This window comes from Pithys albifrons, chromosome 24 (assembly GCF_047495875.1).
Source record: "Pithys albifrons albifrons isolate INPA30051 chromosome 24, PitAlb_v1, whole genome shotgun sequence".
Classification (NCBI taxonomy): Eukaryota; Metazoa; Chordata; class Aves; order Passeriformes; family Thamnophilidae; genus Pithys; species Pithys albifrons.
This window is the reverse complement of record NC_092481.1, coordinates 4,380,025-4,400,924: the sequence shown is the minus strand read 5'-3', so window position 1 is coordinate 4,400,924 and position 20,900 is coordinate 4,380,025. Positions and strand designations below refer to the sequence as shown.

At 52.7% G+C, this 20,900-nt stretch overlaps 3 protein-coding genes across 7 annotated transcripts; 1 reads left to right on the top strand and 2 right to left on the bottom strand.

Moving 5' to 3' along the window:
• Positions 1-480: 480 nt before the first annotated feature.
• On the bottom strand, positions 481-2,761 carry SLC30A2 (solute carrier family 30 member 2). The gene is made up of 8 exons (XM_071576733.1): positions 2,712-2,761; positions 2,348-2,547; positions 1,978-2,124; positions 1,509-1,662; positions 1,262-1,418; positions 975-1,080; positions 761-895; positions 481-626 (listed from the first exon to the last, which is right to left on the bottom strand). The coding sequence occupies exons 1-8, from the start codon at positions 2,759-2,761 to the stop codon at positions 481-483; spliced, it is 1,095 nt and encodes a 364-aa protein (XP_071432834.1).
• Positions 2,762-3,753: 992 nt separating this feature from the next.
• Positions 3,754-7,426, bottom strand: TRIM63 (tripartite motif containing 63). 2 transcript variants are annotated; one of them, XM_071576712.1, is made up of 9 exons: positions 7,248-7,426; positions 6,972-7,138; positions 5,540-5,708; positions 5,166-5,261; positions 4,781-5,014; positions 4,580-4,602; positions 4,266-4,390; positions 4,079-4,156; positions 3,754-3,983 (listed from the first exon to the last, which is right to left on the bottom strand). In XM_071576712.1, exons 1-9 carry the CDS (start codon positions 7,404-7,406, stop codon positions 3,973-3,975), a joined length of 1,062 nt encoding a protein of 353 aa, XP_071432813.1. In that variant the 5' UTR covers positions 7,407-7,426; the 3' UTR covers positions 3,754-3,972. The 2 variants fall into 2 exon arrangements, with proteins under 2 accessions (XP_071432813.1, XP_071432814.1); XM_071576713.1 differs by having other exon boundaries at positions 4,079-4,153.
• Positions 7,427-10,687: 3,261 nt separating this feature from the next.
• PDIK1L (PDLIM1 interacting kinase 1 like) lies at positions 10,688-19,092 on the top strand. Of its 4 annotated transcripts, none has more exons than XM_071576606.1 (3): positions 10,688-10,756; positions 11,654-12,996; positions 15,972-19,092. In XM_071576606.1, the coding sequence occupies exons 2-3, from the start codon at positions 12,712-12,714 to the stop codon at positions 16,710-16,712; spliced, it is 1,026 nt and encodes a 341-aa protein (XP_071432707.1). In that variant the 5' UTR covers positions 10,688-10,756; positions 11,654-12,711; the 3' UTR covers positions 16,713-19,092. The 4 variants fall into 4 exon arrangements, with proteins under 4 accessions (XP_071432707.1, XP_071432708.1, XP_071432709.1 ...); XM_071576607.1 differs by having other exon boundaries at positions 10,692-10,756; positions 11,657-12,996; XM_071576608.1 differs by having other exon boundaries at positions 10,709-10,756; positions 12,695-12,996.
• Positions 19,093-20,900: the final 1,808 nt, after the last annotated feature.

Sequence of the window (20,900 nt, the reverse complement as noted above, 5' to 3'; positions counted from 1 at the left end):
GGGGGGTGCACTGGTACCTCCGCCATCGGCACCCTGGGAATAACCTCGGCAGCTCCCGGCTGTGCACATTCAGCTCAGCCAGCCCTGCAGGGAGGGCGAGTCCTTCACCTTCCCGAGGGCAAACAAAGGAGTGATAAGAGGCGAAAGCAAGGCCAGTGTGTCCTCCTTCCCCCCAGGTGGGATGGGTCCCCTCACAGCACCAGGCACTCCACAACCCCATTGCCTCACAGCACTCCCTGGAGAAGGGAAAAGGGGTGTTTCAGCCGCCTTACTCCCCAACTGAGTAAAACAGGCAATTTTAAGGCTGCTGGCTTACAAAGGCTGCTCTCTTCCAGCTGCCACAGCCCCAGGTCTGCCCTTGGTTCTGACAGATACTGGAGATTACATCCTGATGCCAGACCCAACATCCACACACACACCCGTGTACTCTGCTTTATTTCCCACACATGAAAGGTTTCCCCTGGGACTCGAGCAGGGAAGTCAGTCACGGGGGGGCTGGCACTCCCGGCAGTCCCGCATCTCCTCGGAGTAGCTCTCCACCTGGATGGTGGTGGTGTGGAAGCGGAAGGTGCCCTGCAGCCTGGCACTGGCCTCCTCCAGCACCTTCTGCGCGCTGGCAGCCGCATCTGCGGGGAGGGAGGCAGGAATGTGGGGGTGTGGGTGAACACTGACCCCCCACCCCACAGTGGGATACTCACTGATGGCAAGGGGCAGGATGTGGGAGTGGATGTGACCCCTGACCTCCCACTGGGATACTCACTGATGGCGATGTGCACCGAGAGCAGCGGCTGTGCTGCCGTCAGCGCCCAGATGTGCAGGCTGTGCACGGCCTCCACCCCCTGCACCGCCAGCAGTGTCTCCCGCACCGCGTTGAAATCCATCCCTTTGGGGGTCCCTGGGGAGGGAGAGCCACAGGCGCTGGAGGGACGGGGACCATGGCACCCGTGGGTGACCCCACAGCCCAGAGTCCCCACCTTCCATGAGGACGAGGAGGACATCACGGAGGATGGTCAGTGTCGTGGCCAGCACCAGCATGGAGAAGAGGAAGGTGCAAATGGGATCCACGTACTTGTACTCGGGCTAGTAGAACATGGGAGAGGGTGAGGCCTCTCTGGAACCATCACCTCACTCCAAATCCCCATCAGCACCAACAGGCAAGGGGTGCAGTCCTCTCCATCTCACCCCTATGACTGGCCAGGGCTGGCTGAAGCTGCTGTGCCCGTGTCCCCAAACATCCCCTTTGCCCCAGTAACACCCAGACCTTGAAGAAAATTATGTAGGACGCAATGAGGACACCAAGACTCTGCAGCAGGTCCCCCACGACGTGGACGAAGGCGGCACGGACGCTGGTGCTGGGCTGCTCACCGGCTGCCCCGTGGCTGTGCCCGTGCCCTGTCTGGTGCAGAGCCACCCCCATCCTGCAGGCAGGACAGCAGTGACACCCCCAAGGGCCACCAGGCACAGGGAGGGAACACCAGGGAGGGCAAGAGCCACCTGGTCATACGTACACGATGTTGACGGCCACGGCACAGGCAGAGGTGATGAGCATGACCCCACCTTCGATGTTGTAGTCACCTGAGAGCAGGCGCTGGGCCGCCAGGTAGACCAGGACCCCTGTCACCACCCAGATGGACAGCACGGACAGCAGTGCCCCCAGGATCTCTGCAGAGAGATCCCACACGCCACATTGTTACTTTGCCACTGTGCCAAACCTGAGCTCCCTTCCAGGCTCCCCAGCAGCATCGGGTGTGGGATGGGCACCCGGCACCCATCCCTGGGGATGATCCTTACACCAGGATGGTGGTGCCTCTGCCCTGCCATGTCCATGATGCCAGGACTTTGCCAGGGATCCCCATGCCCTGCAGGACACCCCAAAGTACCCAGGCCCTGTGAGAAGGGCTCTGTGGGATGCCCTGAGTGCTTCCTGGGGTCCTTGGAAACTGGGTGGCATCCCCAGGGGTGGTGCCATCCCCTTACCTGCCCGGTGCCAGCCGAAGTTCATGGTTTTTGTGGGGGGGCGCGAGGACACCCAGAGTGCAAAGAGGCTGATCATGATGCTGGCAAAGTCCGTCAGGAGGTGGGCTGCATCCGTCAGGATGGCCAGGCTGTGTGCCAGGTACCCCCCTGCAGGGAGGGGACATCAAGGGGGACATCGGGGTGACATCCTACCCCAAGCCAGGCACAGGCCAGCTCACCCCATGCCACAGTGGGTGCTCTGACCCACTGAAAACCCAGAGGGAGCCCTGTCCACACCCACAGCAGGGAATCAGGACAAAAGGGGCTGGCAGCAGCCACTCAAGGTGACCCCACAGATGACCATTCCCCGGATCCCGCACCCACCACTCACCAACGGCTTCCCCCACCATGAAGACAAGGCAGATGCCAGCAGCCAGGTAGAGCTTCCTGCGCGCCCGCTGCTGCTGGCTGGGGTGGCCATCGGGTCCCCGGGTGTGGCAGTGCTGCCCATGCCGTGTCCCCAGCTCCAGGGCGGGCGCCTGTCCCTGCACCGAGTTATGCTCGTTCTTTTGCGCAGCCCCCACGTAGGACCTGCCGGGCAAAGGGGTGGGAGGATTTTGGGGAGGGGGTTAGACCCTGAATTCCAAACCCCCAGCCCCTTCCCTGGCCACGTGCCTCCAGGAGACCCCGCTTCGGAGCTCCACAGAGAAGAGGACACACAACATCCTTACCCCCCACCCCGGGTACCCTCATACCCTCCTGCGCCCTCGCTCAGGAGGTGCCTTTTCTCCTCGCCGGCTGCCATTCTCCTCCGGCTCTGGGGGTCGGGGAGGGTGACCCCGGCGTGTGGCCGGCGCTGGTGGCAGCCGCTGGCCTGGGATCGTGTGGAGCGCCGGGATTCGTGTGCAAATCCCGGCTGGAGGAGGGACAGCCAAGCCGGCTGCAAAGCGTCCAGAGCCGCCGGCTCCGGGGTGGGCCCCCTGACCCGGCACCCGGACGGGGGTATCGCTCTGCGACCCCCACATTGCACCCCCCAGGAGCTGCACACCCCCGGGGCAGCCCTCGGAACCCCCAGCTGAGCTCCAGCTGCAGAGCAACCATGTGATGGATAAGCCCGGAGCCAAACCCGCTCCCAGCAGCGCCTTCTGCCCCTGCACTGGGTGAGCAGCACTAATTACCCTGGGGTTAATTGCAATTGTGGCTCAGCCCAGAGCACCACTGCAGGCCTCAGTTTCCCTTTTGGCTTCTGGTGAGCAGGGCTTATGTTTTTGCAGGAGAAAAGCATTTATGATATATTTTTGTATTTCTGGTGTATTTTTGTATTTCTAGTGTATCTTTGCATTTATGGTGTGTTTTTGCATTTATAGTGTATATTTGCAATCAAGGTGTATTTTGCACTAATGTGAGCTCAGCCAGTGGCAAAACAGCAGCCAGGGCCAAGACCATGCCCATTTTGGGGATTGACACAATCTGGAGCATCTCTAGACCCCCCTGTGCCACATCTCCAGCCCCAGGCAAGCACATCCCATCGGCAGGAGATAAATCCTGCTGGGTGCTGACCTGCTACATCCCAGGCAGGCAGCCAGGCATGGGTGCCAGTGCTGCTGAAGGTGCTTAATGAGGCTGGAAATTAAGAGTTGGACTGCAGGCATCCCTCTGCCCCACTGAAAGCTGGCAGGAACGCCAGCATTGGCACCAGCCTGGCAAACCCACCCACACCCCCAGGGTCCATGGCTGGCAAGCCGAGAATGAGAGGTGAGGACAAAATAACCACCCAAACCACCAGTTTTCTTTACAAAATACACAAATTTTGAATCCGTGACAATTATATACAAAAGGAAATTACAAAACGTGCGGAATTGTCCTATTTGCACCCGTATAGAAAAGTGTCCTGTGCTGGAGCAGGCGCCGGCTCTCCAGGCTGCCGGTCCCTGCGCTGTGTCCCCCCCATCCCGAATCCATCGCCGGACATCCTGTGCCCGCGGCGTTTCTCCCATGCTGGCAAGATTGCTGTGGCTACTGGGAAGCTGACAGGGAAGAGAGTGGGGGATCAAGAGGGGTCTGAGCCCCCAAAGCTCCCCCATGGGTTGAGGATCCCAAGGAAGTGGGCTTGGCTCCTTACCCATCACCATTGTTTCGGGTGCTGCATCTTCCTCCACATCTTCTTCCTCCCCATCAAAGTATTCCTCATCTTCCTCTGCTACAAACAAGCCACCAAATGTCACCAGGAGCCACAGGGGAAGGTGATGGGTGTCACCAAGTTTGTGGGAGTTGGTAAAAGGGTGTTGGGAGGGCAGGGGCTGAATTACCAAGGTCAAAGTCCAAAGCACGGACAGCCTCGGTGAGGTGGTCCAGGCTCACAGAGAAGGCATCCATGCTCTCATATCCCTGCTCAATCTTCTCCAGCCGGCCACCCTTGGAGGCCTCCACGATCCTGGGCAGAGAAAACATGGATATGTGTGTCCCTGTCCCCTCGCTGGGCTGGGAGTCTGCAGGATGCCAGGGCTGGGGGTCGAGGCAACCCCCCACTCGCCACCTGGGCAGCACTGCCAAAGCCCCACAGCCAAACCCTGCCCATTTGCAGGACTGGAATTACTGGATTTTCCCTGATTTGAGCACTTACGTTTTGATGAGCTGCTTGGCATTCTGTGTGGAGAGAGATGGAGAAGGAGAAGAAGGAGAAGGAGAAGGAGAAGGAGAAGGAGAAGGAGAAGGAGAAGGAGGAGAAGGAAGTGAGTGAAGCCATATGACAGCCACCAGGATGTCCCCAACAGTGGGAACACATTCAGGCACCAGCAGGGAGGGGAAAGTTTGGGGGTCTCACCATGAGGAAAGAGGCCCCTCCAGTCTCCTCTGCTGCCTGGATGGCTGTTTCCACCAGTCGGCTTGATTTCTCCAGCTGCTCCTTGTACTGGCAGATGAGGCTCTGGATGAAGGCTGTCTTGTCTCCCTGCTCATGGGAGATGCGCTGCAGCAGCTCCGACTTCTTCTCCTCCAGCAGTGCTGCCAAAGCGTCGAAGCGAGCGCACAGCTCCCGCTTGGCTGCCTCGCTGTTCTCCTGTGGGAATGAGGGGCAAGGGATGCCACCTGTGTGTCTCTTCTGCAACAGCAACCTCCCCAGGGCTTCCCTGCATCATGGGGTCCAGCTGTGCCTGGCTGAGGTTTCATCCCCGGGTTTTTGGAGGGCTTCTTTTTCCTCCTTTCCTCACCTCGGTGCTCTGGCGTGAGTCCTCCAGCTGGGAGATGATTGTCTGGATCCGGTCATTCCCTGCCACCAGCATGGAGATGCAGTTGTTCAGCTCAGTCTGAGGAGAGACAGATATAAACAGCTTTAACTTCTGTCAGGATGGGGACTTCTCCCATCCCAACACGGGGATGGGATGGGCATTGCTTGTCCCCAGCTCTGCTCCCCCACAAGCCACAGCTGCTCCAAATATAGTCTGTCTCCTGGGCGAAGTCACCCGGGGGACTATTAATACCCTGTGAGCCAATCCCAGTGTTATTTGTGACTGTCCTAGCTCAGCACATCACCCCAGGGCCAGCCGTGTCACCCACAGCCCCCCCTGTGTCCCCTCCATGGCACCTTCTGGCCTTGGAAGATGGTTTCCAGAGGGGCGACCTCGCAGTCCTTGTGGACACCAAAGACTTTGCACATGGAGCAGGTGGGGACCTCGCAGGTGACACAGTAGATGTTGATCCGCTCATCCTCATGCTCCTTGCACATGGGGTGCTCCCCCTTTTTCAGTGGCCTGCTGGAGAGAGCGGCACAGCCACGGTGACATCTCTGTCATGGTGACATCCCCACTGACAAGATGCAAGGACATCCCTGCCACGATGATGTCCCCATTGCAGCATCACCACTGCGGTGACACCCCACTGATGCTGAACAGTCACTCCAAAATCAGGTCCCTTGGAAAGAGGGCAGATCCTGCCATAATCCCACACTTGCTCCTTTGGCAGCCACTAACCTCTGTGCCTCCATAAGCCCCAAGCCCAGTTGGTCCCAGTTTAAACCACTGTGTCACTGGGCATTGCAGTGGTTGGCACTGGGGGCAGAGGGGGGGGTAAGGCGGGGGGCAGGCTGCGATCCAGAGATGCTGCACAAGTGCCTAATTTTAGCCTTGTGCTGCCTGGATTTATTGTCACCCATCGTGTGACTGGGGCAGGGGCTTCCAGAAACCCCCGGGAGGTCCCAGACAGGGGCTGCAGCCAAATCATCCTGTCTGCAGCAAGGAGGGACATGGGGACAAGCCAATCCCCTGAGGCAAAGACAAGGCTGGACCCCTCGAGCCCCCCCAGCAGACACTGACACCTGCCACGTGCCATCGTCCCTGTCCCCATGGCTCTCAAACAATATTTACAGCAGTTCAGGGAATTTGGCCAGAGCCACTGCTCTGCCTCAAGAACCTGTAACTCCTCCCTGTTCCCCCCCCAGCTTCATATTTGCCCCCCAAAACTGTCCCTCTTCCTCTTATCAGCTTCAGTGCCTGCTGTCATGAGCAGAGCCTGGATTTGTCCTCCACACTTCTTATCTGCTATTCAACACTCCAGAAAGAGCATTGTTGGGAGGAACAGGACCTGCCCCACTGCCACCACCTCCCCTAGAGACCCACCAGCCCCCTGAGTCACCCAGAGACACAAACTGCTCTGGACAGGAGAGAGAAATAGTTTGGGGAACAAAAATTTGGCTCAGGGGAGGAAGTTTTGAGTCAGGGGAATGAAGATTTAGGTCAGGGGATGAACTTTTAGGTCAGGGGATGACATTTTGGATCAGGGGAGGAGGTTTTAGTCAGGGGAAGAAGTTTTGAGTCGTGGGAGAAAGATTTTGGTCAAGGAGGAGAATTTAGATCAGGAGAAGAAGATTTGAATCAGGAACCACTGAGGCAGCAGAAAGCCTCCCCACTTTTTAATCTCCTGTGGTCTCAGGGATGGTGCTGGGCCATAAGAGAGGCATCCCTGTGTCCCCATGTCCCCATATCCCCATGGTTCCCTCAACCATAGCCACCTGTGCCTACCTGGAGCACTCCTGCTTGTAGATGTCAATGATGTTCTCCACCAGCAGGTTCCTCTGCAGCCCATAGACCCCATGACGGTCCAGCAGCACCTCGTGGCGGCACGACGGGCACCGGAACCGGCCGCCCGAAATCAAACTGCCCCGGCTCTGCCAGTACGGGTTGGCCGCCTGGGAGGGGGAGATGAACAAAGTCAGTATCCCCATGAAACTGTGACCATCCCAGTGACCTCCACCATGGGCAGGGGGATAGAGGGGGCGCAGGGGACCCTCGTCTCACCTGGAAGACATCGTTGGCACACTTGCGGCACAGGTTGTGCTGGCAGGGCAAGATCACCACCGGCTTGCTGAACATCTCCAGGCAGATGGGGCAGATGAGCTGCTTCTCCAGGCTCTCCATGGGGCTGCCATCCTGCAGGATGCCGGCTTGGAAATCCATCAGCTTGTCAGTGCACTCCTCTCAGCGCTCTCGGCTCCTGTCACCCCTTGTCCCGCTATTTATAAGTCGCTCCCTGGTCACGAGGATCCAAATCCCGACACGGGGTCGGGTGTCTGAGGAAGCAGCACCTGTCACACGGTGGTGAGCCATAGGGGAGCTGGTGATGGTAAACAAGATGGGGACAGGCTGTCCAGGAGGTCCTGCTTGTGCCATGAACATGCCTAACCCAGAGCTGGGGAGCAAACAGGGACAGGCTCTGCCCCAGAGGCCAAATGGTTGCACACCCTGAGAATGGTCAGATGGCCACATTATGGAGTTGAACCCCAAAAACAGCATCGAGAGGGGCAAAAACCAGTCCCATCATCATTAAGACATTGTGATAGCACCAGGAATGAGGCAGAGATGGGCCAGAGGTATCAAGGGGTGGCTGCTATGGGGCATCTCTCTTTGTCCCCCCAAAATGTGACCACTTCTGGGGTGCAAACACATGCCTCACTAGTGGGTCCCCATCTGCTTGGAGGGGAAGGATAATGCCAGGAAAACACAACCCCATGCCTGGCACATGCAGCCTCTCCCCAGGCAGGGGTTTGGGGGTTCCTCTGTGTTCCCAAACACAGTGGGGGCTGCCTGGGCTGCTCCCCGTGCTGGTGCCATGGCCATGACCCAGCTGGCTCCTCCACCGGGTTTCAAAATCTGACCTAGATAAGGCTGAGGGGACAGTGGGCAAGCACACTCTGAAAACAGCCCCAGCACACTGTGCCCAGCTGGCGTGGCCTTAAACAGGGTCTTGGGCCAAGGGCAGTGCCCGGCCACAGGAAGACGTGTCAGCACGGGCAGCTGCACCGGGAGAGGGGTAATTCTAGCCCTGTCACCCACGGGTCACACCAGGGGAGGACGAGGTGTGGCTGCTGCAGCGCCCACAGCAACTGCAGGCAGGAGGGGTTGGGTGCAGAGGTGCAGGGGTACATGGTACAGGGATACAGGGATGCAGATGTGCAGGGATACACGGGTGCAGGAGATGCAGGGATGCAGAGATGGAGGAGTACATGGGTGGATGGGTACTTGTGGGCACAGGTTCATGGGTACACTGGGACCATGGGTGCACAGGTGCAGGAGTACATGGATGAACAGGCACAAGGGTGCACACGTACATGGGTGCACAGGAACATGGATGCACAGGCACATGGGTGGATGAGTACATGGATGCACAGGTACACAGGTATAAGGATGCACATGAACACAGGTACATGGATACACAGGTTCATGGGTGCACAAGCATAGAGGTACAAGGATACACAGGTAAATGCATGCACAGGCATATAGGTACATGGATGCACAGGTACACAGGTGCATGGATACACAAATACATGGATGTACAGGCACACAGGTGCACAGGTACATGGATGTAAAGGCATATGGATGCACAGGCACATGGATGCACAGGTACATGGATGCACAGGTACATGGATGCACAGGCACACAGGTGCACAGGTACATGGGTGACCAGGCACACAGGCACATGGATGCATAGGTGCATGGATGCACAGGTACACACGTGCACAGGCACACAGGCACATGGGTGACCAGGCACACAGATATATGGATGTGCAGGTACATGGATGCACAGGCACATGGACGCACAGGTATACAGGTACACAGGTACACAGGCATACAGGTACACAGGCACACAGGTGCACAGGTGCACAGGTGCACGGATGCACAGGTACATGGGTGACCAGGCACACGGGCACACAGGCCCATCGATGCACAGCCACACAGGTGCCCAGGCCCACCGTGCCTGGGTGCACAGATCCCGTTCCTGCCCACCAGTCCCCCGAGCAGGGCAGCCCCGTAGCTGTTTTGGGTGTTCCTTCCGGACCGGCTCACATGTCCAGCAAATGACAGCGCTGGGACTGGCCAAGCACATCTTGCAAAATTGTCCCCATTTCAGTACTTGGGGCTCTTCCAGCGAGGAGTTGGCACAGGAGCAGGGCTGGCTGGGCACTCAGGAGAGCAGCACAGGGGTCGGACACTGCCCAGACTCCAGAGTGGGACAATCAGATGTGCACCCATGAACTGCCTCTGGCACAGGGGTGACATTGATTAACTAATTGCTTCTGGACTCGATTAAGGAGATTCACAGGAACGGAGGGGTTGTAATGCCCTAAGCAGCTTTGCAAACCCACAAGGGGCTCGTTGGCCCCTAATTGGCTTGGGGCAGCTTAGGCAGGACCCAGGGCACTAATCACCCCTGGGCTCCTTCCCAATTAACCCTGGAGAGCTCACTGTGGGAATATATCTCCCTCTGCTTGTCTCTGCAGGGCTCTAAGATGTGGGTGGCCCTGACTTCTCCCAAAATGGTTCTGTGGTGGCTGAGCAAAGGTTAAGGTGACAGAGGGGGCCATGACAGGATCCCTGTGCCACCCATCTCCTGGGGACAGGGGCACCTCCAGCCCTGCAGCCTGCAGAGGAAAGGGGGCCATGGCACAAAGCGGGGCACAGAGAGGGGCAACAGTCCTTGTGTCACTGTCACATAAAGCCAGAGCACAACCAAGGGTAAGAGGGGCTGTACTGATTTTTTCAGGATGCCAAGCAACAAATCGTAGGATCCTGGAATGCTTTGAGCTGGAAGGGACCTGAAAGATCATCTGATTCTAACCCACTGCCATGGCCAGGGATACCTTCCACTAGCCTAGGTTGCTCCAGGCCCTGTCCAACCTGGTCTTGGACATTTCCAGGGATGGGGCAGCCACAGCTTCTCTGGCAACTTGTTCCAGGGCCTCACCACAGTCACAGGGAGGAATTTCTTCCGTCTGTCTAACCTATATTTCCCCTCGTCATGGATATCCAGATTTCATGCATTTTTCCATCCTATCCTTACATTCTTCTGATCATCAGGTAGTTATGACATTTTGCCAGCTCAACGCAAGACGCAGGGCCTGCCCACCCTCACAGGGAAGGATTTCTTCCTAATTAATTAAAGGGGGGAAAATCAAATAAATTAATAAAATTACCAATAATTTAACAAATACAATAAATAAATTAAAATCATAATAATGATGAAGAAATTATGGTAATAATGATGGTGATGGTGGTTATGATGATGACGATAACAGTAGTTCACACAGGTGTGTGTGAGGGGGGCATTAGGACCGCGCGTCCCTTCCCAACTCGTGGCACCGCCCACTGTCCCCTGTCCCCGCCCTCTGTTCCCGCTGACCAATCAAAGGGCGCGGTGGCGGCGGGATGGGCGTGGGTTTGATGTGGGCGTGTCCATGTGGGCGTGTCCCGCGCTAGGGGAGGGAGCTCAGCCCTAAGATGGCGGCCGAGCGGCGGCGGCGGCGCTGAAGGTAACGCGGCTCCCTCCGGCCCGGCCCGGCTCGGGCGCGGCCCCACATCCTCCGCCGGGGCTTTAGCGGGGCGGGATCCGCGCTGCGGGCGCGAGGGGCCCGGTACCCGCGGCGGCCGGCAGCGGTGCCCCGGTGATTCCTCTCACAGCCGCAGGTTGGGGCCCGGTGTGTCCGCCGCGAGCAGGAGGGGGATATTGATATTATTTGTGTCATCTCTGTAATTTATATTATCTATATTATTTATAATATATATATTAATTCATTATTATCGCCGCTAGCGAGGCTGGCGGCGCTTCTCGGGCCCTCAGGAGCGAAGCGGGAGCCCCGGCCCGGTGTGGCAGCCCCAGGCAGCAGAGGGGGCATTTATGTCCTTTATATCACATATATTAATTCTATTATTGCACCATTATCGCCACTAACGATAATGCAGAAGGGGCAGCCCCGGCCCGGTGTCCGGCCAGGCCTCTCGGTGGCTCCTGCCCCGCTGGGCCACCAGCCCTGGGCTGGGCACGGTGACAGGGACACGTTTGCAGCCCGGTCTGAACCCGCTGCGAGCCTGTTTGAGTAACATGTTCTCCTCCCGGAGCTGTTTGGCCGCCGGAGCAATTGCAGGCAGGGGCTGTTGGCCCATCAGATCTCAATATTCAGGCGCTGATGTTAATTAACCTGCCCCATCGCAGCCTGTGTTAATTAACCTGCCCCATCGCGGCCTCAGCCCACCCCCTGCACACGGGCGCGTTTCTCACATCGTGGTTCAAAATCTCGCTGCAAATGTGCCTCACAGAACTTTGCTGAAAGGTTAAGATATGTTTGTAGCATTGCCTGACACTGATGATACCTTTTTTCTCTCTCTTTTTTTTTTTCCTTCTTTTTTTTCTATAAAAAAAATACCTAAAGTAGTGGAAATACTTGAAAGCTTCCTACTAATAACAGGCTGTTTCAGTGTGGTTGTTATTGCCTGGTTTACTGACATAAAGAGACTTACCTTTATCACTGGCAGTCTTAAAACTATTTTAGTTCTGATCTATCCGTGTGATTTCATTTATTTATTTTTTGGTTTTGCGTTTTGTTCTGTTTGACCAGTGATCCTTGGCTAGCCAAGCTTTTCTTTATTTAATTTATTCTTGTCTGTAGTCAGTGTCATTTTGGTTTGGTTGTGTGCAGGTGGTGCTGGTGTTTGGTTTGTAATCTTGCAGGGAGGGTGATAAATCTGTAGCAGGGTTTGGTGGTTTGTTTTTTGTGTGTGTGTGTGTCTTAATTTAAGGACAGTATCTGAACTGTTTGCTCTGTTGAGCAAAAGTGAAAGTTAGATGCTGGGTACAAACTTCTGCAATCAGTTACTCTGTGTAACTTTTTGTAACTGTAAATTCCTCACTCTGAGGAGGCTTGCTGAAAAATCAGTTACATTTAAAATAATAAATTGGGAGCGATCCAAGCTTCCTGTTTTCTTAGTAACAGAACTTAATTATAACAGAAACATTTACTCCTGCAGTCACCTCCGTAGAAAGCAATTAATTAAATGTGATCCTGCCCAACCACGGGCTCCAACTGGAACCTCCTGCTCTCCGGGCTGGATGGAGAGCACGACACCCTCCTGTTGTTCCTGCAGATGCTCATGGAAGAGACAGAGGGAGAGGAGCAGGAACAGTCACGATAGTCCTGCCTCGGCACGATACCAGTCTAGGTTTGAACTGTTGCCACCTTGAAAACTGGGCTGTATTTGAAACCTTAATTAAATGCTGTAACTCCACTTTTATCTGGACCGTGGCAACAGCTGCAGGTTTATGGAGTAGCTTCTGGCATGTTCTAGAAATCCAACCCTGTTCATGGCAGGGTTTGGGTAGGCCCAACACTGCCCACCAAACCCCCTAGGGGGGAAAATACAGCCCAGTTCTTGTTGCTAAGTTTTAGTTCTGTGGGTTTTTCCCCCTTCCCCAGAACCTTTGCTCTTGAAGATGGTGAGTAGCCAGCCTAAGTACGATCTAATTCGGGAGGTTGGTCGTGGCAGTTATGGTGTGGTGTACGAAGCCGTCGTCAGGAGGACCTCGGCACGGGTCGCGGTGAAAAAGATCCGGTGCCACGCGCCGGAGAACGTGGAACTGGCTCTGCGGGAGTTCTGGGCACTTAGCAGTATCAAGAGCCAGCACCCCAACGTCATCCACCTGGAGGAGTGCATCTTGCAGAAAGATGGCCTGGTGCAGAAGATGTCCCATGGCTCCAGCTCCTCCCTTTATTTACAGGTACACGAAGCCCAGGTAATGGGGTGGAAGGAGTGAAATTGGTGTGTAGCTGTGGGGCAGGAGGTGGGGCAGCCAAGGGCATGTCTGTGAGGTGTGCTCAGTGAGGACAGGGGGGTGTTTCTTGTGTCTGTGAGGTGTGCTCAGTGAGGACGGGGGGGTGTTTCTTGTGTCTTGCCATCTGCAATGGTTGGGGTGGTTCTCCAGGTCCTGGGGCTTAGTCCATTTCCTGGGAGAAAATGTGCTCCCCCTCTGCCCCTGAGAACCCGGAAAGGACCACACAGAGACCACAGGAGAGGGAGGAGAGTTTATTCATAGAATCACAGAATGGATTGGGTTGGAAAAGACCTCTGAAATCATCAAGTCCAACCCTTGGTCCAACTCCAGTCCCTTTACCAGATCATGGCACTCAGTGCCACGGCCAAGCTCAGTTTAAAAACCCCCAGGGATGGGGAATCCACCCCCTCTCTGGGCAGCCCATTCCAATGCCTGAGCACTCTCTCTGCAAAGAATTTTTTTCTGCTCTCCAACTTCAATTTGCCCTGGCAGAGCTTGAGCCTGTGCCCCCTTGTCCTATTGCTGAGTGCCTGGGAGTCATGTCTGGGGACAGAGCTCTGAGGAGTTTCATCTCAGGTGTCTTTGGAAGAGGAAGTGACTGTCTCCATTTAGGAAGCCAACACTTAAAATTCTTTCAGAAACAATAAGCAATCAGTAGCATGTCATAAGGTGTTTGCTTTTTAGAGTAAATAGCTACTATGAAAAGAGTGGTAAAGTTATGATAAATAAAGGGAATAAATATCACTCTGAAAATGTCCTGTCAGTAAGATGTGTACTATTGAAGAATAAGTAGCACTAGAAAGACTTTGAAAGGTATTCTAATTAATGCCCTTGTCAAGGAGCTGCAGAAGTTTGTGTGTCTGGTTTAAAAAGTCAGTAGTCTGCTCAGTGTTTGTGTTACCCCTAGTCAGCTTTTATCATTTCAGTTTTTACTGTCATTCCTGCATGTCTGATACGGACCTTTTGTTGGTGAAGATCCAGCTGACAGCCCTTCAGATCCCATTGTGCCAAGTGCTGTCTGAGCCTGAGAACGAGGATTCTTGGCTGTGTGAACTCCCTGTGCTTGGGAGCTGTCACAGACTTGGCTTTCATGAAGGGATTAGGCTAAAACAATACTGGCCAGCTCGTGTGGGAGAAATTAGTGCTTTACCTTCCTAGTCGGTGGTGGAGCTGTGAGGGATTTGTGGGCAGATGTGCAGGGAGGAGCTTAAAAACCCCAGGGTAGAACTGCAAGGTGGGGAAGAGTGTCCAGATCACCCAGAGCATGGTTTGGATGGTGAGCAGGGAGGCACATGGATGTGGCTCCACAAACTGTTGTTCTGCTTCAGGGAGAAGGGCAAAGGGCAGGGCTGAGCTGACGGTGACTTGGGGTCACTTTGTAGTAGCCTGGGCTAAAATAAGGACAATCAGACCTCCCTTGGCTTGGCCTCTGCTCTCCCAGGGGATGTTACAGAGCTGAGCTGGTGCTGTGTGTGAGGGAGCTGGGGAGGGGTGTCAGTGTCTCCTGAAGGGGTTTGGGGCAGGTGCTGTGTCAGCCAAACCAAATCTGTAGGGTTTGAGTCCCAGACTAGCCTGGTCTCAGGGAGTTTTGCCACTGTCACAGACACAGAAGTGGATTTTGTTGTCTTAACTCTCAGAACAGATGCAAGAGCAGCCTCTGTGACTCTGTGGAGGGCAGAGCTGTGTTGGTGCTGCCTTGGCAGAGGAGATGCCCTGCTCTCCTGAGATACCTTAATCTCACTCTTCCTGACTACAAACCCTGGATACGTCACTTTCTAGTTCTAACATGGATTTACTGACTCAAGTTTTGTCACCAATTTTGCTCTTGGATGGAAAAGGTCACTTTTTTAAAGCATTTCAAAATGCTTCCTTAAATATTAACACACACCTTAATTTTTAAAAGCCAGTTTGGTTTAGTATCCATTGCTTTACTACTAACATAAATAATTGCAGGATTGCCTTGCAGAGCCTGCTAAGAGGCACCTCTGAGGAGCTGAAGAGGCAAATGTGGTTGTGTAAACAGGATTAGTAAAACTGATTGCTGGTTTTACTTTGCTTTTTGTGTGAAGCAGCTGTTAGACTTGTCTTCTAGAAAACAGTGTGTGGGTAAGGATGGTGGGAAGGGCATTACGTGCTCAGCTGTGCCTGTAGATCAGTGTTCTCCTGAGCTCAGGGATCCTGTGTTAACTTGCTGAAATTCATTAATGTCTAAGGAATGAGAACAGGCTTTCAAAATCTCTGGTGGAAGCAGGGGATGAACACAGCTGTGTGGAGTTACTTGTGAGACTTTGTTTATCCATGGAAGCTGTTGGCAAAATGGGTGGGACAGGCTTTGTCGGGGTGGGACACTGTCCAGCTGGGACAGATGGGAGGGCAATGGCCACTGAGTATCTTTTAAAATACTGTTATCAGGGTCGAGCTCTGCTGCTGGGCAGGAGTGTGAGCTTGATATGCTCTGCACGAATGAAAATAAGGAGGTTGGCAAATATATTGTGATTTTTTTTTTCTGTTACATAAAAAAATTTGCATGAAGTTTTATTTTCCCTTTTGCAATGTCTTGCTCTCTGGTCTGTTGAGAGGAGGATCAAACAACCATAGATAGAATGCTTTGGTTTTTAAGCAACCTTAAAGCTCATCCTATTCCACCCCCCCTGCCACAGACAGGGATACTTTTCACCAGCCCAGGTTGCTCCAAGCCCTGTCCAACCTGGCCTTGGACATTTCCAGGGATGGGGCAGCCACAGCTTCTCTGGGCAAAACTTGTTCCAGGGTCTGCCCACCCTCACAGGGAGGAATTTCTTCTGTATATCTGACCTATATTTCCCCTCTTCATGAAGATCCACATTTCATGCATTTTTCCATCATATCCTTACATTCTTCTTATCATCAGGTAGTTATGACATTTCCTTTCCTCATTGCAGCTTGTAGAAACCTCACTAAAAGGAGAAATAGCCTTTGACCCTAAAAGTGCTTATTACCTCTGGTTTGTAATGGATTTCTGTGATGGAGGAGACATGAACGAGTATCTGTTGTCCCGAAAGCCCAACCGTAAGACCAACACCAGTTTCATGCTCCAGCTCAGCAGTGCCCTGGCCTTCCTGCACAAAAACCAGATTATTCACCGTGATCTCAAACCTGACAACATCCTGATCTCCCAGAGCAGGAAGGACTCCACAGACTCAGAGCCCACCCTGAAAGTGGCCGATTTTGGGCTGAGTAAAGTCTGCTCAGCCTCAGGACAGAACCCCGAGGAACCGGTCAATGTAAATAAGTGTTTTCTATCAACTGCCTGTGGGACCGACTTCTACATGGCCCCGGAGGTGTGGGAAGGACACTACACTGCCAAGGCTGACATCTTCGCCCTGGGGATCATCATCTGGGCAATGCTGGAAAGAATCACTTTCATAGACACGGAAACCAAGAAGGAACTCCTGGGCAGTTATGTCAGGCAGGGCACAGCCATCGTCCCTGTGGGAGAGGCGCTGCTGGAGAACCCCAAGATGGAGCTGCTCATCCCCGTGAAGAAGAAATCCATGAACGCTCGGATGAAGCAGCTGCTCAAGGAGATGCTGGCGGCCAACCCGCAGGACCGCCCGGATGCGTTTGAGCTGGAACTGAGATTGGTCAACATAGCCTTTAAGGACAGCAGCTTGGAGACATGACCTGCTGCTGCTCCCCCAGCCCACGGTACAGCCTCATGGCAGGGACAGGGACGGGCCTGAACTCACCTGCAGGGGGTAGTTTTCCCCAGATGAATCTCTCCTGAGTGTCCCAGCAGGAATGTTGAGTTGGCCGTTGCATTGGTGTGTAAAATCCCAGGTGTTCCATGCCTGAGTGAGATGTGAGGGTGTTCCTTTGTGTGTGTGCACTGGCAGTGGGATGTTGTAAGAGCCAAGACTTGATTTCCAGCAGTATGTCATGGAGCATTTCCACACATTCCAGTTTCCTGTGTCAGTATTAGGAACTCTCATGGAAAAACAAAAAGATTTGCATGCTGGTAGTGCAAATCTTCAGGCTTTGTAATGTAATCTGTGTATATATTTGTGTATATGAGTGACTGTGAGTGTGTGGCACTTAAATTATTTGCTGTGGGTCTGGATGATTGGGATCTGCTGAAAACTGGGTGAAGAAGGTGGGTGAGAAGCATTCCTTCTTCCCCAGGCTTGAATAACTTTATTATTTATTTTTGTTATCTAATGTCAAAGACTTGACTTTGTAAACAAAGCAATGCAAAGGGACCAGCAGTTTTTGTAGTCCTGAAGTGGCTGAGCTTGGCACTTAGAGCTTAATGAGCTCATCACTGAGGGAGTCAAAAATGTACAGTCAGGTGCTGGCATGGGCTGGTTCATTGATCATTTGATTTTGCTTTCTTCTAGTGATCAAATACTTTATTAATCAATTAATCTACCATTTCACAACATCCTCTCTGCTCTTGTGTCCAACAATCCAATAGCACCTTGAGGATTTATCACAGCAGAGTACTGTGCCCTTAGTTTGTGAAAACAGGGACGAGGAATCCAGCAGCAGTTTTTAAGGTTCTTCAGAAGAGGGTGGCAGCACAGTTTTCCCATTAACTGAATCCAACTAATAATACTCATCATGGCCTTTTCCTGTCTGGCATTGCCTCACCTGGTGGGGATGAGGAGGCAGAAGTGACTGTTTGTCCTGTAGAACACACTTGTTCTCAAATATGGGAGAAAACTCAGTAACAGGTACGTGAAAAGTGGCAGCCTTGGATGGTTTTTGTTCCTCTCCTTTTACAGAAGTAATATTTATTTAAAAGCACAGATGGTAGGATGGAAAGCTTTGGAGCAGTGGAAAGCTGCTTAGCCCAGCTCTTGTTGCACAGAGCAGATTGATCCACTGGGAGAGGTTTCAGTGAGGCCACCTGACCCTGCAGAGCACACAGAGGCTCTTTGTAACAGGACAACACTTTGTTCTTTTGGCTGCAGGACTGACCTTTCTCATCCAGTTTGACCTTTTGGAAAAAGCAGAGTCTTAAAACTGCCTTTAAAGCTGCAGGACAGGCCAGTTTTCTTAATAAATTCAATTTAATGTTTTTCCCCACCCAAAATATACCTGAAAAGGGCCCATAAGTATTTCCTTGTATAATTTGGTCCTTGGATACTGTTCCCTTTTAGTGCTGGGAGAGCAGTTCTGGTCAGTCAGTGTTTATTCTGTCTGAGTGTGAATAAACAAAATATAGTTTTTTGTTTTTTTCTAAAGGATTCTGATTTGACCAAACTTCTGAGGCTTTACAGCCCACAGGTGGTTCTTATCTGGATGAGCTGGTGCCATCACCCAGGTGGCTCTAGTCCTTAATTCTTGTTATTTTCTTTCACTCCATCATTTAGGGAGTGATTCTCAGACAAATACACTTTGCCTCTGTGCCAACACTGTTTCCCAGTTCTCACTTCTCATCAAGGTCATTTTGATGAGTAAAGTTTGAAGAGGGTGTCATGTTAAGCTTTTTAAAAATACCTGGTGAACTTCCTCCTGTACTGCACACCCAAAAGTCAGACTCAAGGAGGTTTTGAATCCACTACAGAATAATTCTGTTCACCTCTGAGGTGCTTTGGAAATGATCTGATTCCCCTCTGAAGTATTTCACTGGATATATTTCACTGAAACAAGGGAATGGCACAGGGAATTTTGGGGTTTTTTTGACTCCCAAAGTGTTTCTTTGCACTGATTGCCACTTTAAAGGTTGGGGGTACCTGAAATCCCCCTCATGGTGCTTCTCCTCGCTGTTGGGTGACACTGGTAGTCCTTGAGGTCTGTGTTCTGTTTGATTTTTTTTAATTGTCTGAGGTCTTTGTTGTAAAAAATAAATTGTTGTAGCAGCTGTGGAGTCATTTTCACCAGCGTGACACAAAGTCAAGACACTTTTCAGCACTTGGAAAAGATTTTTTTTTCCATGTTTTTCTTTAAAAACTGTAAAATATATTTTATGGAGAATTTATAATGAGGAAAATTATTGTGTAATTTATTAAGTTCATTACTGTTTTTGAAATAAAATCTGATTTTGAGGAAGTTTTTGAACTTCGTGTGGGGAAATTATTTGTGTCATCCTCTGCACTCATCACAGTCATCCCCTCAGCAATCCTGGAAGGTGCTGGGTTGGATGAGGGTTGTGCTTTTCCTTCTCTTCTCACATGCCCTGAGAAACCTTAGGAATAAAGGTGAGGAAACACCATTAATTATACATGACACAAAAGTGTAGCAGTCATTTGCATGTTTTAATTAACAGTTCTCTCTGCATTCTGCAGACTGGGAGTGGGAATGGTGCAAACTGGAAATGCTGTAAATTGACTTCTCTTGCCAGTCCTTATCCCTGGAACAAACCCAGCCATCCCTGTGCCCTGCACCTGTGGATTCCTGCGGATCCTGGGGCCAGGAATGGGCAGATTCCCACCTGGCAGGTTCAGCCATTGCACAAGAGAGAGGGTTTGGCATTTAGATTATTTTTTATTAGAGGACTAAGAACCTTAATTAAAGGAGAAGGTCACACTGATGATTTAAAGTATAGACACAAGCTGAATTCCTTTCTCACAAAATGAAGAAAAATAAACCTTATATATTTATATATATATAAGCTATACTTAAAATATATCTAGTCCCTGGAGAGGTTGAGGATATCTGCAAGGAACTGCCCTGGTGCAGAAATTAGATATAATTAAAGCTCCCTCCTGGTTCAAAGAACCCAACCTCTGCTTTGTTTTCCTTGTTCTGTGGAATGGAGAGGCCTCGGGCTCCAACTTGCCCATCCCAATTCCTGGGGCAGGGTTTGGCTGGGTTTGGGAACTCGCCTCGTTGGTGTTTTGGCTTTGTTTTGGTTTAAACTGAGCTTTCCTTGGCCCCGACCAAGCGCGGCCCCGGCTCAAACCGCAGCTCAAGGGCAGATGTTGCTTTATGGAGGAGATAAAGCCCCGTCCGGGCAGCCCCGGCCGCGGTCCCGCCCCTTGGACAGGTGCCCTCCCTCCAGGAAAACAACTTTCCCTTTCCCCACCCCCTGACATGCTCGGGTGGCCTTTGGACCGCGGGTGGCACAGACAGCCGTTGGTTTGTGTGGCTTTTCCCTTTGCTCCACCAATATCCTGTGAATCCTTCCAGGGGATATCGATCGTTACGCGGTTTGAATCCTTCCTGGTGCTTTGGAGAACCAGTTTGGAGCATTAAACACCAGCTTTAACGAGCAGTGCTGGCAGGGGCTGTTGGTGTCCCTTTCGGTCTGAGGGGGTGCTGGTTGTGCAAAGTACAATTTCTGTTCTTTCACATAATAAAGGCAGAGGGGTGTAAATGCCACGAACCATCCAGGGTTTCTGAGGAGAGTAGCCGAGGGGTGGAAAGTGGGAACACAAGGTTGGGCTGCTGCAAATTGCTGTTCAGGAGCTCTGGGAGTGTTTTGGGGGACTCTGAGACCACATTTTTAGGAACGCAGGGATGTCAAGGATGAGCCAAGGCACCACCACTTCATCACCACAAGAGGAGCCACAGCTCAGGCCATGTTCCTGTTAAACACCCTGGTTTCCAGAGAAATTCCAGATTATTTGGGAGCCTGAAGCAGCAGGTTAATTGCCTGAGGGCTGCAATCCCTGAGGAGCAGCCAGAGGGTTTGGGCTGAGCTGGCAGGTGGTGGCTGGAGCTGCAACTCCAATCCCACACTCCAGGTACAGCTTTGTGCTCTCCTGGGGAGAACTGCAGCTGTCAGAGGCCTCTTTGCTCTCAGGTTTGGGACAAGAACGGGTGCAACCTAAAAACCTTTGCAGCAGGTGGTGAGTTCAGCCCAGATGTTCAACTCTGACCCTTTGCTGATCCCTCCTGGCTGTCCCTGTGCTCCCAGTACTGAC